Source organism: Henckelia pumila, chromosome 3, assembly GCF_033568475.1.
Source record: "Henckelia pumila isolate YLH828 chromosome 3, ASM3356847v2, whole genome shotgun sequence".
Classification (NCBI taxonomy): Eukaryota; Viridiplantae; Streptophyta; class Magnoliopsida; order Lamiales; family Gesneriaceae; genus Henckelia; species Henckelia pumila.
In genome coordinates, this window is record NC_133122.1 from 60,420,551 (window position 1) to 60,434,358 (window position 13,808).

General features: G+C 39.1%; 1 protein-coding gene across 1 annotated transcript; it reads left to right on the top strand.

The window, feature by feature from the left end:
- Positions 1-607: 607 nt before the first annotated feature.
- LOC140886340 (pectinesterase-like) lies at positions 608-4,700 on the top strand. Its single transcript, XM_073292876.1, has 2 exons — positions 608-1,675; positions 3,796-4,700. Exons 1-2 carry the CDS (start codon positions 670-672, stop codon positions 4,494-4,496), a joined length of 1,707 nt encoding a protein of 568 aa, XP_073148977.1. The 5' UTR covers positions 608-669; the 3' UTR covers positions 4,497-4,700.
- Positions 4,701-13,808: the final 9,108 nt, after the last annotated feature.

Below are 13,808 nucleotides of genomic sequence, written 5' to 3' on the forward strand. Positions count from 1 at the left end.
CAATGATAGATCTAATGTTTTATGATTTGTCACGTCAACAATATATAATTAATTACGTCTATGTATAAAAATATGAATTTTTGGATGCATGATTTAGATATTACCTATATGCTAAGATATTATCTACCGTGAAAAACAGTAAAACACTTCCAAAATGGCATATCTAGCGGAATTTTAATGTGAATGACATATCCAATTTCAACCAAATTATGAGGATGAAATCCCTCTATAGCCTACACCAACGTTCAACTCTGACTAATTGCTAATTTCGATAATTTGTTTATTACGAGTTGGAAATTTAATGCACATGCAAATAATAAATTAAATAACTCGACTTTTTTATATTTATTTATTTTAATATCAACGTTAGCAAATAGCAATCAATGCGAACTCGATTTTGTAGTTTTAGGAAAATATATTTTGATGAAAAAAAAAAGTAAAATATATTTGAAAATGCACTCGAAATTATTACCAAAGCATATATATTATATATCCTTTAGATCAAATTACCAATAATCAAAATCCAATTTTTTTTTTTTTGGAATATCAAAATTCAATTATTATTATTGAGGAAAAATACTTTTAGTATTTGGACAATAAATGTATCCAGTAGTATATAAATGCCCCACCAATGCCACTCAAATGAAATGACCCTTCAATTTCCAAGCAATGAACTCCAAACTCCTCCCTCTCTCGGCCCTTCTTCTCCTCACACTATTCATACTCATTCCACCCCCCGACATTTATCTATTTTACTCAGAGACCCCAACAAAACTCCATAATTACAAACACACCCAAATCGCCGATTCCACACCATGCCAGGACACATTGTACCCCGACCTCTGCGTCTCCACCGTCGCGTCCTTCCCGGAAAACCGCCGGAAAACTCTCCCCGAAATAATCTCCGCCACCATAAACGTCACGATGGCGGAGATCAGAGAGTCCGCCTCCAACTGCAGCAGCCTCCGCCGCAAACTCGCCAGAAAGCTGGACCCGCTCGACCTACGAGCTCTGGACGACTGCCTGGAGCTCTTCTCCGACTCAATCACCGAGCTGAGAAAAGTCCTCTCCGATTTGTCCGCCAGCAACTCCTCCGCCACGGAGTACTACGACGACCTTCTGACCCTCCTCAGCGGCGGGATGACGAATCAGGCCACCTGCCTCGACGGGTTCGCCTTCAGCAAGAACAATACACGGAAACTCATCGAAGGCAGGGTGAGAAGAATCTCCAAGCACTTCAGCAACTGCCTCGCCATGGCCAAGAAGCTTAAGAAGCGCGAGGCAAAGAAGAAGAAGAAGACATTCCCTCGCACCCTTCTCCAGCACGAGTTCCCGGAGTACGGCGGAATAAGACAAGGATTCCCAACATGGCTCGGCCGGAAAGACCGGACATTGCTGCAGACGGCGGCGGCGAACCAAACTCAGGCGGACTTGGTGGTGGCCCAAGACGGCAGCGGAAACTTCAGCACAATTAATGACGCATTAAACGCGGCACCCAACAGAAGTACAACGAGATTCGTGATATACATAAAGACAGGAGCGTATTTCGAGTACATCGATGTGGGAAGCTCGAAGACGATGATAATGCTTTTGGGAGATGGAATCGGAAAGACTTTGATCAAAGGCAATCGCAGCGTGGTGGATGGATGGACTACCTTCCGCTCTTCTACTGTCGGTCAGTATTAATTTCTGCATATATTATCTTCATTTTAGAATATATCGTTTTTTTTATTAATTAATCATCATAATATATAAAAATTTGTTTTAAGAAAAATCGAAACGAATATTTAAAAAGTGTATTTATTTATTTATTTATTTATTTATATTAGTAAAAGGGAATCTATTGTTCTAGATTGTATTGATTAATAGTAATAAAGATATAATATATCGTATGGAAGGCACTGAATTGACTGAAGGCTGAATATATAAATGCATGGACCCCCTACGAAGCTAATTAATTAATTGTACCACTGCTTTTATTAACGTTCGATTGTTTATTGAACCAACCAACTTCTTGATACATTCATGGGTTTAATATTCATGTTACCTTAATATTAATTAGGACTTGAATTATCCCTTTACTTTTTTGATATTCTTGGGATGTTCTTTATATATAATGGGGGACCTAGCTAGTTACGTCCATAGGTGTTTTTAAGGGTCAACATCCACTCTGAAAAAGAAATTTTATTATTTAATGTATATGTAAAACAAAAAGAAGCATGCAAGAGCAAAAATTGCATTTATGCTTTACCCTTAAATCCTCATTAATAGAAAATACGTACGAGGGAAGTAGACAACTTACATTGAATTAGCTAGGATGGATTATTTGATTATTTAATCATATATTTAAACCTAAAATCGATCTTAGGTTTATATATATTATATTGCTTGATTAAGACGAAATTTGTCATGCTTATTACATGCATGCTTAAGATGGATGGCACTTTACCCTACTCTTAATTAGTTGCTAGCTAGTTCTACTCAACATTTAATTTGTGAAATATTAATTAATTAACCATAAGTCCATAATAACTCATGCTTCTCTTGTTCTCAAATAATGTTCGTGTACGGCTTTATTTTTCTGCCCATATTATGTGGATATGAAAATTTCTACCCCAAATTGGATGGTTCTCCAAATACGATAATTGCCATTTTTATTTATTACCAAAACAATTTAATTTTAATTTCAGCTAGCTTCGTTTGAAAAATTATATGAAGAAATTGGAAGCTAATTTTGGATGCATGGTATATATTATTTTAAAGAAGTAATTTAGAAGTGATGACTTTGTCTTATTTTGATATAATTAGATCGATGATGATTGTGGAGGAATTCCATGAACTTCTTCCACATGCGTTGCCTATCAATCAAATAATAAAAGTAGTAATCCAAAGTAGGTCCCTAAAAGCGTGTTTTTGACAGTGACGCCTTGTCTTCACAAGGTTTGTTTTCTCTAAAGTCGTCGTTTTCAAGAGAGTATAATTAAATTTGTTAATGTATGAGAATGTTGGAGTTGTTCACACTCACGTCAATGTAGGGCAATTCATTTCTTTGTCACTATTCTAATTTTTGTAAATTATATAAATTGTAGCTTAGCATATTCTAATTTTAAATTGGGACAAATTGCATTCACTATTCCCAAACTAAATTAAGAGAGCAAGAAATCTCTAACGGATATAAAATCATTTATATGTTAAAAAAAATCCCCCGTGTAATTTTTTTTGAGGCAATCTATATATGTAAATTATGTGTTCTTTTGATTTAAGGCTTTAATATTTATATGTTTTTTTAAAAAAAAAAATGATTGAAGATTTTAACAATGTGTTGATTGGAAACCAAGCGCAAGGCAACGTGGATTGTTGATGACAACTCATAGAATTTAACTAGCTAGGTCAATTCTTATTCTAATCCTAATATTTATTATAAACTAGTGATCGAGGTACAGAATAAAAAAAATTGATATAAATATAAATGTAACATTTTTCTTTTTCTTTTTTTAAAAAGCATTCTTCTTGTTATATTGTGCTTAAATTTCATATTTTGTTGCTAAGTCATAAGAAGTTTGTGGGACCCAAGAGACAGATCTATTACTAGGCCCAAAGTGGCAGGCAAAGCCCATTACCCCAGATATATGAATTGATAATTCGAGAGAACACCAGAGTCCAGACCCCTGCGAAACTTCATCCATGCATGCAACAGTTCTCAATATTCAATTAATTCTGAATTTTTCATACACGAAACTGTGCGTAATTTCTCTGGATTGTAAATCTCTTGTTTCCTTTATTTCTTTCTTTCAGCCGTAGTGGGCAACGGATTCATAGCCAAAGGCATCACATTCGAAAACTACGCCGGTCCAGATAAACACCAAGCCGTGGCCCTCCGCAGCGGCGCCGATTTCTCCGCCTTCTACCAGTGCAGCTTCGTCGCATATCAAGACACCCTCTACGTCCACTCCCTCCGACAATTCTACCGCGAATGCGACGTTTACGGAACAGTCGACTTCATCTTCGGAAACGCGGCGGTCGTCTTGCAGAACTGCAGTCTGTACGCCCGGAAGCCGAACCCGAATCAGCAGAACATTTTCACCGCTCAGGGAAGAGAAGACCCGAATCAGAACACCGGGATTTCGATCCATTACGGCAAAGTCGCGGCTTCCGCGGATTTGCTCCCCGTTTTGTCACAGTTCAGAAGTTACCTGGGCAGGCCCTGGAAATTGTATTCCAGGACTGTCTATATGTTTGCGAAAATGGAAAATGTAGTGGATCCCGCGGGCTGGCTGCGGTGGGATCAGAACTCCTCGGTGAGTTTGCTTTATTACGGAGAATATCAGAATCGCGGGCCGGGGTCGAATACGAGCGCTAGAGTGACGTGGCCGGGTTACCGTGTTATTACCAATGCGACGGAGGCGGCTCTGTTTGCTCCCGAGAATTTTATTCAGGCGAGCCAGTGGTTGCCGGCCACCGGGATTCCGTTCAATCCGAATCTAACGGTGAGTTGAGTTCTACGCGGGTTGGTGTTGGATTCCGGTGATTATTGTAGAATCATTTCCCTGTCGGGGTGGCCGGAATTTTGTGTTGAAGTTGGGTAACACGTTCGATGTATTCTTTGAGTTTTGTTGATTCGTTATCCTGATCAGTGGATGAAGTACTGGCTATTGTATTTTATGGTCAACTTTGGATTTGGTTTAATATATATTTTCTTGTAATTATTTTAGTTATTTTATCTTTTCAAAAAAAAAATATTTTACTTATTTTATTTTAAATTTTAAATTTATTAAATTCGTCAAATATTTGAATACTTCACAAATATCTTTATCATTACAATTTTTTTTTTTAAAAAAAATATTTCAATCATAACACGATTTTTAAAATTTAGTAAAGAACGTGAAAAATTCTCTCTTTATTTAAAATTTAAGAAAGAACATGACTTTTTTTTCTCTTTTCATCCTCTGTATAAGGTCCCTACTTCGTTACCTTTATGCGACTTTTGTGGAGACTATGGTTGACTTTACAATTAGCTTCGTTGGATGGCTCAGATTTAATCTTAGACTTAAAGCCTATTCCAATGGCTGAGAAATTGAGAGTTAGTTCATGATCTGTTAAGTTGGTTAGCAGCTGTTAGCAGCTTAATTGGGTATTTAAGCCTTGACAGATCTTTGAGAACACTTACACAGAGAGATTGAAAGGGAAGAGAGTATCGTATCCTCTGGAAAATTCGAGAGCATCTCTATTGGAATCAATCTTGAAGTTTCTTCTCTTAGCTCGGACGCCCAAGATCATTTGATTCCAAATTTCATTAGAGATGTGTTTTACATGTTCTGTTCTTGACAAGCTTGTTGTAGTTCTCGTGCGAGGGTTGTAACGATTCATACTCTTCGTTTATAGTGAATTCATATGGGATTTATCCCAGATTCTTGGATGTAGGATTGATATCAATCCGAACCAAGTAATCGTCTTGTTCTTGCGTTTTGTTCTGCTCATATATTGTTTTATGTTTACGATCTTTTGGTTTCTGGAATTTGAGAGTGATTCTTGTCTGGAAGTGTTAGTCTTGTGTTTAGAATCACAACAACTGGTATCAGAGCCTCAAGATTAAGATCTTGGGGCGGAAAAATGATTGGGGTTCAGTCTTCGTTCCCACCTTTGTTTCTTGTCGATCTTTGCATTTTCTTGTTTGTGAAGCTTCTCGGTGAAGGATGTCTACTGGCCAGGGACATTCTTTAGCAATGCCCACATCAAGGTTTGAAGTGGATAAATTCGATGGAAAGAACGACTTTAATCTGTGGAGGGAGAAGATGATAGCACATCTTGGTAATTTAGGCCTGGATGATGCTTTACTGGGTGAATCCAAAATTCCAGATACAAAGGAAAACAAAGCAGAAATTCTGAAGAAGGCAAGAAATACAATCATCCTTAGTCTAAGCGATCAGATTCTGAGAAAGGTTGTAAGAGAGAAACGTGCAGCTGATATGTGGCTGAAGTTGGAACAACTATATATGACAAAGGCCCTGCCTAATCGAATATATTTGAAGCAAAAATTCTACAGCTACAAGATGGATGAAAGTAAGACAATAGATGAAAATATTGATGAATTCACTAAATTGTTATCAGATCTTGAAAACATGGATGTGAAGATTGAAGAAGAGGATCAAGCCATTTTTCTGTTAAATGCACTACCTAAATCATATGATCATCTGAGAGATACTCTTAAGTATGGAAGAGAAACACTCACTCTTGAGGAAGTTACTGGTGCAGCATATTCCAAGGAATTAGACTTAAAGGTAAATGGTAAACTTCAAAAACCAGATGGGGAAGGATTAAATGTGAGAGGCAGGTCTTTAGAAAAAAAGGAACTCAATGGTAAATGGAGACCTCGATCAAGATCAAAATCAAGACCAAAAAGAGTATGCTGGTCTTGTAAAAAGGAAGGACATATTATAAGGTTTTGTCCCTCCAGAAAAACCTTCCAAGGTCAAGAATCAGCTCCAATCATTGACACGACAAATATATTGGAAGAATATGAAGTTGCTGAGGTTCTAACCATATCATCAGAAGACACAAAAGAAGATTGGATACTTGATTCAGGCTGTTCTTATCATATGACTCCAAGGAAGGACTGGTTTGTAGATTTGAGACAAGTTGAGGATGGTTATGTATTGCTGGGCAATAATGAATCTTGCAAGATTCATGGCATCGAATCCATAAGATTAAACATGTGGGATGGTACAGTGAAGATGATAACAGATGTGAGATACATCCCTGGTTAAAAAGGAATCTAATTTCCTTAGGTACACTGGATCTTAAGGGGCTTAGTTATAAAGCTCAAAATGGAATCCTTAAGGTAATTAAAGGCTCACTGGTTGTAAAGAAAGGAATCCTGAATCAAGGCATCTATGTACTTCAAGGAACTACTCTAAAAGCAGAGGTGAATCTGTCTACACCAGCAAAGGACAATACTTATCTTTGGCACCAAAAACTCGGCCATATGAGTCTTAGAGGACTACAAGAGATAAGTAAACAAGGGCTACTGGATTCAGAACAGATAAGTGATCTCAAGTTTTGTGAGAACTGTATACTGGGAAAATCTCACAAGCTCAAGTTCAAAAGGGCCACTCACAATACAAAACAAGCACTAGATTATATTCATGCAGATTTGTGGGGATCACCTACGGTACCATTCTCACTTTCTAAATGTCACTATTTTATTTTCTTGATTGATGACTACTCTAGAAAAGTGTGGATATACTTCCTAAAAACAAAAGATGAAGCTTTTAATAAGTTTGTGGAATGGAAGAAACTAGCTGAAAACCAATCAGGTAATAAAATTAAAACTTTGAGGACCAATAATGGTCTTGAGTTTTGCAATCATGAGTTTAATGATTTCTGTGCTAAGAATGGCATTATTAGACATAGAACTTGTACATATACTCCGCAATAAAATGGTGTTGTTGAACGCATGAATAGAACTATAATGAATAAAGTAAGATGTATGTTAAATGAGAGTGGCTTACCTTTGAAATTCTGGGCAGAAGCTGCTTCAACAGCTTGTTACTTGATAAATTTGTCCCCTTCTACTACCATTGATTTTATGGTTCCTGAACATAAATGGTCTAAACAGAAACCAACTTACAAACACCTTAGAATTTTTGGTTGTATTGTCTTTGTTCATTCTAACCAAGGAAAGTTAAATCCTAGAGAAAAGAAGGGTGTTTTTCTTGGCTATCCAATGGGAGTTAAAGGCTATAAAGTGTGGTTGCTTGATGATCTTAAATGTGTCATTAGTCGGGATGTGGTTTTCAATGAATGTGAATTCTATAAAACTAACAAACGTGATGCAGAAATAGCCAGCTCTAATCAAGCTGAGCAGAATCTTCTTGACAAGAATTTTTTGCAAAATTCTGAGACTAATGCAGATTATGGTGAAGGTGGAGAAAATCAAAATGCACAAGAAGGATTCTATGATATTCATCAGCATGAGAGTCAAGCCTCTAATGGTGCTGATATTAAGACTTATGCAAGTCAAAGCGAGCATGAAGACTCTAGTCAAGATCAATCACTCGATGAATATCTTCTTGCAAGAGATAGAGTAAGGAGAGAAATTAGACTGCCATCAAGGTTTGCTTCATCTGATTTTACTGTTTTTTCTCTTAATGTGGCTGACTTAATGGAGTTAGAAGAGCCAACTTCTTATAAAGAAGCTGTGCGGTGCAAAGAATGGAATCAATGGAAGATAGCTATGAAGGATGAGTACACATCTCTGATGAAAAACAAAACTTGGGTACTGGTTGAGAAGCCCAAAGATAAAAAGATCATAGGGTGCAAGTGGGTGTTTAAAAGGAAACCAGGTGTACCAGGGGTTGAAAAACCAAGGTACAAGGCTAGGCTAGTGGCAAAGGGATTCTCACAAGTTGAAGGAGTGGACTATCATGAGGTGTTTTCTCCAGTGGTTAAGCATACATCCATAGAATTTTGTTAGAAATTACAGTTGTCCAAGACCTAGAGCTTGAGCAATTAGATGTTAAGACTGCGTTCTTACATGGAAATCTAGAAGAGAGAATATTCATGTCTCAACCAGAAGGTTTTGAAATTGATTCTCAATCTGGAAAAGTCTGCTTGTTACAAAAATCTCTTTATGGTTTAAAACAATCTCCTATGCAATGGTATAAGTGTTTTCATGACTTTATGTTGTTGCAAGGTTTTACCAGGTCCAAATTTGATAGCTGCGTATACTTTAGGGTGTTACCTAATGAGTTACACATCTATCTTTTGATTTATGTGGATGATATGCTTATTGCATGTAAAGACCCTAAAGAGATACAAAAGCTGAAGCATCAACTCAACACTGAATTTGAGATGAAGGATCTTGGACCGGCTGTAGTGACCCTGCATGGAATCACCTACTAACTGGCAACTAATAGCATGCATTAAACTTAATACAGCAAAATACTTAACAGAGTAAAAACGTGCGGAAACTTAACCATAATTTACATATCAGCTTAGTAATATAATCCAGACTTAAATCTGTAGTGATACAACCATATCGAAATTCTTAAAATGTAAACATTATACAGCTAATAAATCATGCTGTATAAAAACTTCCAAAGCTCCTGCTCCCTAGTCCTGCCTTGAACTACCAGTTCCGTCCATCCTGCGACCTGCCCCATGGAATAGGGTGTCCAAGATAACAACTAGGACGTGAGCGCTACACGCCCAGTACATAGACATGAGTAAACATATGTATATAATGCATGCAACATGATGACTGATAAAAGATCATCTGAAAAGTCATGCTCAGAACCGGCGCCATATGAGTGCTGCCACCGCACGGATCAACCTCTGGGTGCAACCACACTCGTCTAGTACACCAGAGTAGACAGACATAAATGCCCCCGCCGTCGCGGTACTCTCAGTGACAGACTATCGAGTATAGAGCTGAGCGGCTCTATAGTCAAGTATAACAAGGAATAGGCTCAACGTGTATATGCACATAACATATGAGTATAGAAAACGGTAAATCATACATCATGCCATATAATAATGCCAAATAAATGCAACATATAAACATGTATACTCGCTGGCAATCTCAGTCAATGTGTACGTACCTCTAGGCTAGTTCAAGTATAATAGAATCCTAGGTTCCAAGCCTATATTCAAAAGTTCACCGTATCACTACACAAGTTCTATAAGCCTTAACTAAGCTAATAAGTCTCCCAAAACTTAAATCGATTCCCGGACCATACCTTCGTCCGTAGTTAGCCCTTTGGAGTCGCTAGTCCCGGATGACTATAACCACACCTTGGTTATTCCAGAACCTCTATTATAACCGATAGGGCCCTCAAGTGTATATCTCACACTATATAACTGAAGAAGGAAACTCGGGAATTCGTAATTGAAAATGAACTCTGAACGGCCCTATTTATAGCCAAATTTCTCGGCCAGGATCGGAACTTCCGATTTCGGGATCGGAGCTTCCGATCCAGCTCATTGCATGCATGTCTGCCACGCCAGGATCGGAACTTCTGATCTACGATCGGAACTTCCGATCTGCTCTATGATCAACACTTTTCAAAACTCGCGACTGAGTCATCGATCATTTCTGGCAGCTGGGGATCGGAACTTCCGTTTCAGGATCGGAGCTTCCGTTCCGATCGGAGCTTCCGTTCCGATCGGAGCTTTCGTTCCGATCGGAGCTTACTATCCAGGATCGGAGCTTACTATCCGGCCCAAAATTAAAAAGCTCAAATTTTACTCCTGAAGTCCAATAACACTCCGAAATTGATTAAATACCAACCCTTAATCATGTTTAACATATTATTATCTTAAAATGGTTTCTGGGTTACTACATTCTCCCCACCTTTAGATATTTCGTCCGCGAAATAACATCTAAAGACAAATTAAGATAACAATATGAGACATCAAACCATGTCTTATTACAACAACGGTAATTACATCTTACATGGTAATCAAAAATACAAAGCAAACAACTCAGGATATTCTGCTCGCATACGACTCTCAGTTTCCCAAGTTGCTTCTTCAACGCCTCGGCGCTGCCACTGTACCATCACAAGTGGTATAGTCTTGTTCCGAAGAACTTTCTCCTTCCTGTCTAGGATACAGATTGGTCGTTCAACAAAAGACAGATCTGGCTCTAGCTGAATATCAGTAGACTGAATCACATGAGATTCATCAGCTATGTACTGTCGAAGCAACGACACATGAAAAACATTGTGTATACTGGAAAGAGATGGCGGTAAAGCCAAACGATAAGCAACATCTCCGATCTTCTCCAGTATCTGGAAAGGCCCAATGTAACGAGGAGACAACTTGCCTTTCACACCGAATTTCATCACCTTCCTGAAAGGTGATACTCGCAGAAAAACATATTCACCAAGCTCAAACTGAAGTGGCCTGCGGCGAATATTCGCATAACTGGCTTGTCTATCTTGAGCAACTTTGATCCTATGCTTGATCAAATCTACCTTGTCTACAATCTGCTGCACCAATTCAAGATCCTCGACTTGCCGTTCCCCGACTTCATCCCAGAATAACGGAGTACGACATCGTCGACCATACAATGCCTCGAAAGGTGTCATATCAATACTACGATGATAACTGTTATTGTAGGCAAATTCAATCAAAGGTAACTGATCCTGCCAAGATAAGCCAAAATCCATGACAGAAGAACGTAGCATATCCTCCAGCGTACGAATAGTGCGCTCTGGCTGCCCATCAGTCTCCGGATGATACGTCGTGCTCAAACTTAGAGTGGTACCCAACGCCTCCTGAAAACTACCCCAAAAACGTGAGGTAAATCGCGGGTCTCTATCACTGACCATGCTCACTGGAATCCCATGTAATCGCACTATCTCCTGGATGTATAAACGTGCCATGCGATCATAAGAATACTCCCGGTTGTAAGGAATAAAGTGTGCTGATTTCGTCAAACGGTCAACAACAACCCAGATAGCATCACACTGATGTGACGTCATAGGTAAGTGGGTGACAAAATCCATAGTTACGTGCTCCCACTTCCATTCGGGAATATCAGGATTCTGCAGTAATCCACCTGGTCGTCGATGTTCAGCTTTGACCTGTTGACAAACCAAACATCTCGAAACAAATTGATACACACTTTGCTTCATCCCCTTCCACCAGAATCTAGTTCGCAAGTCCTTATACATTTTCATACTTCCAGGATGAACTGATAATCGACTTCTGTGAGCTTGAGATAGAATATCATTCCTGAGCTCCGCAACATTAGGTACAACCACTCTATTGGATAGGCACAATAAACCATCTGCCTGAAAATGGAATCCAGATGTATTAACTCCATTGGCTAGACGTGCCAATCGCTGAGTCTTAACATCAGATATCTGAGCATCTCTGATCCGAGAATACAATGCTGGCTCAGATAGAATAGTATACAAACGAATCTCATTCCTTCCTTTCTTGTGCTTGAGCGTAAAACTCAATGAACAGCACTCTTGAATCATATGAGATATTTCATTAGTCTGAAGTGCAGACAGTCTCACCTGCCGACTCAAGGCATCAGCAGTAAGATTAGCAGAACCTGGATGATATTTGATTTCACAATCATAATCCTTCAGGAGATCCATCCAACGTCTCTGTCGCATATTCAACTCTGCCTGAGTGAATAAATATTTCAAACTCTTGTGATCCGTAAATATCTGAAATTTCTCGCCATAAAGATAATGTCTCCAAATCTTGAGCGCAAATACAATGGCGGCTAACTCGAGATCATGCACTGGATAGTTATTCTCATGCGTCTTCAACTGTCGAGAAGCATAGGCAATAACATGTCCATGCTGTGTCAACACACATCCCAACCCCTGACCAGAGCCATCAGTATAAACAACATAACCTCCTGATCCAGAAGGTAGAGCTAGCACATGTGCAGTAGTAATACGTCTACGCAGCTCGTGAAACGACTCCTCACAATCCGAGGACCAAATGAAGGTAACATCTTTCCGAGTAAGCTGAGCCAAAGGCCTGGCCAATTGTGAAAAATTCTCGATGAACCGACGGTAATATCCCGCTAGACCCAAGAAACTACGAATCTCAGCAACCGTTGTCAGACGAGACCAGTTCAGCACTGCCTCTATCTTACTAGGATCAACAGATATCCCTTCACTCGAAATCACATGATCGAGAAATACTACCCGATCAAGCCAGAATTCACACTTGCTCAATTTCGCATATAGCTGCTTATCTCGTAACGTCTGTAGAACAATCCTCAAATGTTGTGCATGCTCATCCTTGTCATGAGAATAAACAAGAATATCATCTATAAAGACGATGACAAATCTATCCATATAATCTCAAAATACCTGATTCATCAGATTCATAAAGACTGCCGGTGCATTCGTCAAACCGAATGGCATCACCAGAAATTCATAATGCCCGTATCTGGTCCTGAAAGCAGTCGTAGATATATCTGAGTCTCGTACCCGCATCTGATGGTATCCAGATCTCAGATCTATCTTCGAATAAACAGAAGTACCCTGTAGTTGATCGAACAGATCATCAATCCGCGGCAAAGGATACTTATTCTTGATGGTGACACGATTCAACTGCCTGTAATCAATACATAATCGCATCGATCCATCTTTCTTCTTGACAAACAAAACAGGTGCTCCCCATGGAGAAACACTCGGACGAATATATCCCTTATCAAGCAGATCTTGCAACTGCTGTTTCAATTCCCTCATCTCTGACGGTGCCAGACGATAAGGTGCTCGGGATATAGGCGTAGTTCCTGGTACTAGATCAATACCAAATTCAACCTCTCGAACCGGAGAAAAACCAGGAATCTCATCAGGAAATACGTCAGGAAACTCGCTGACAACCGGTAGCTGATCAATACCCGTACTACTCATGGACATATCAACTGCATAGATGAGGTAACCCTCCCCACCTGACTCCAAGACATGACATGCCTTCAGAGCCGAAACAAGTGGCATCAGAGGTCGCGCACCCTTACCATAAAAGTACCAGCTATCACCCTCAACGGGATGAAACTGTACCAGACGCTGATAACAATCCACAGTAGCGTGATACAAAGTCAGCATATCTATTCCCAAAATAAAATCAAAATCCGTCATCGCTAATATCATCAAATTAGCCGATAACACATTACCCTCAAACTCCAGAAGGCAACCCATCACTAGACGCTTAGTTACTACCTCCTGCTCCAACGGAGTAGATACAACTAAATCCATATCTAATGATACTTAAGGTAACCTATGTCTCTTAACGAAGCGACTAAAAATAAAGGAATGCGATGCTCCAGT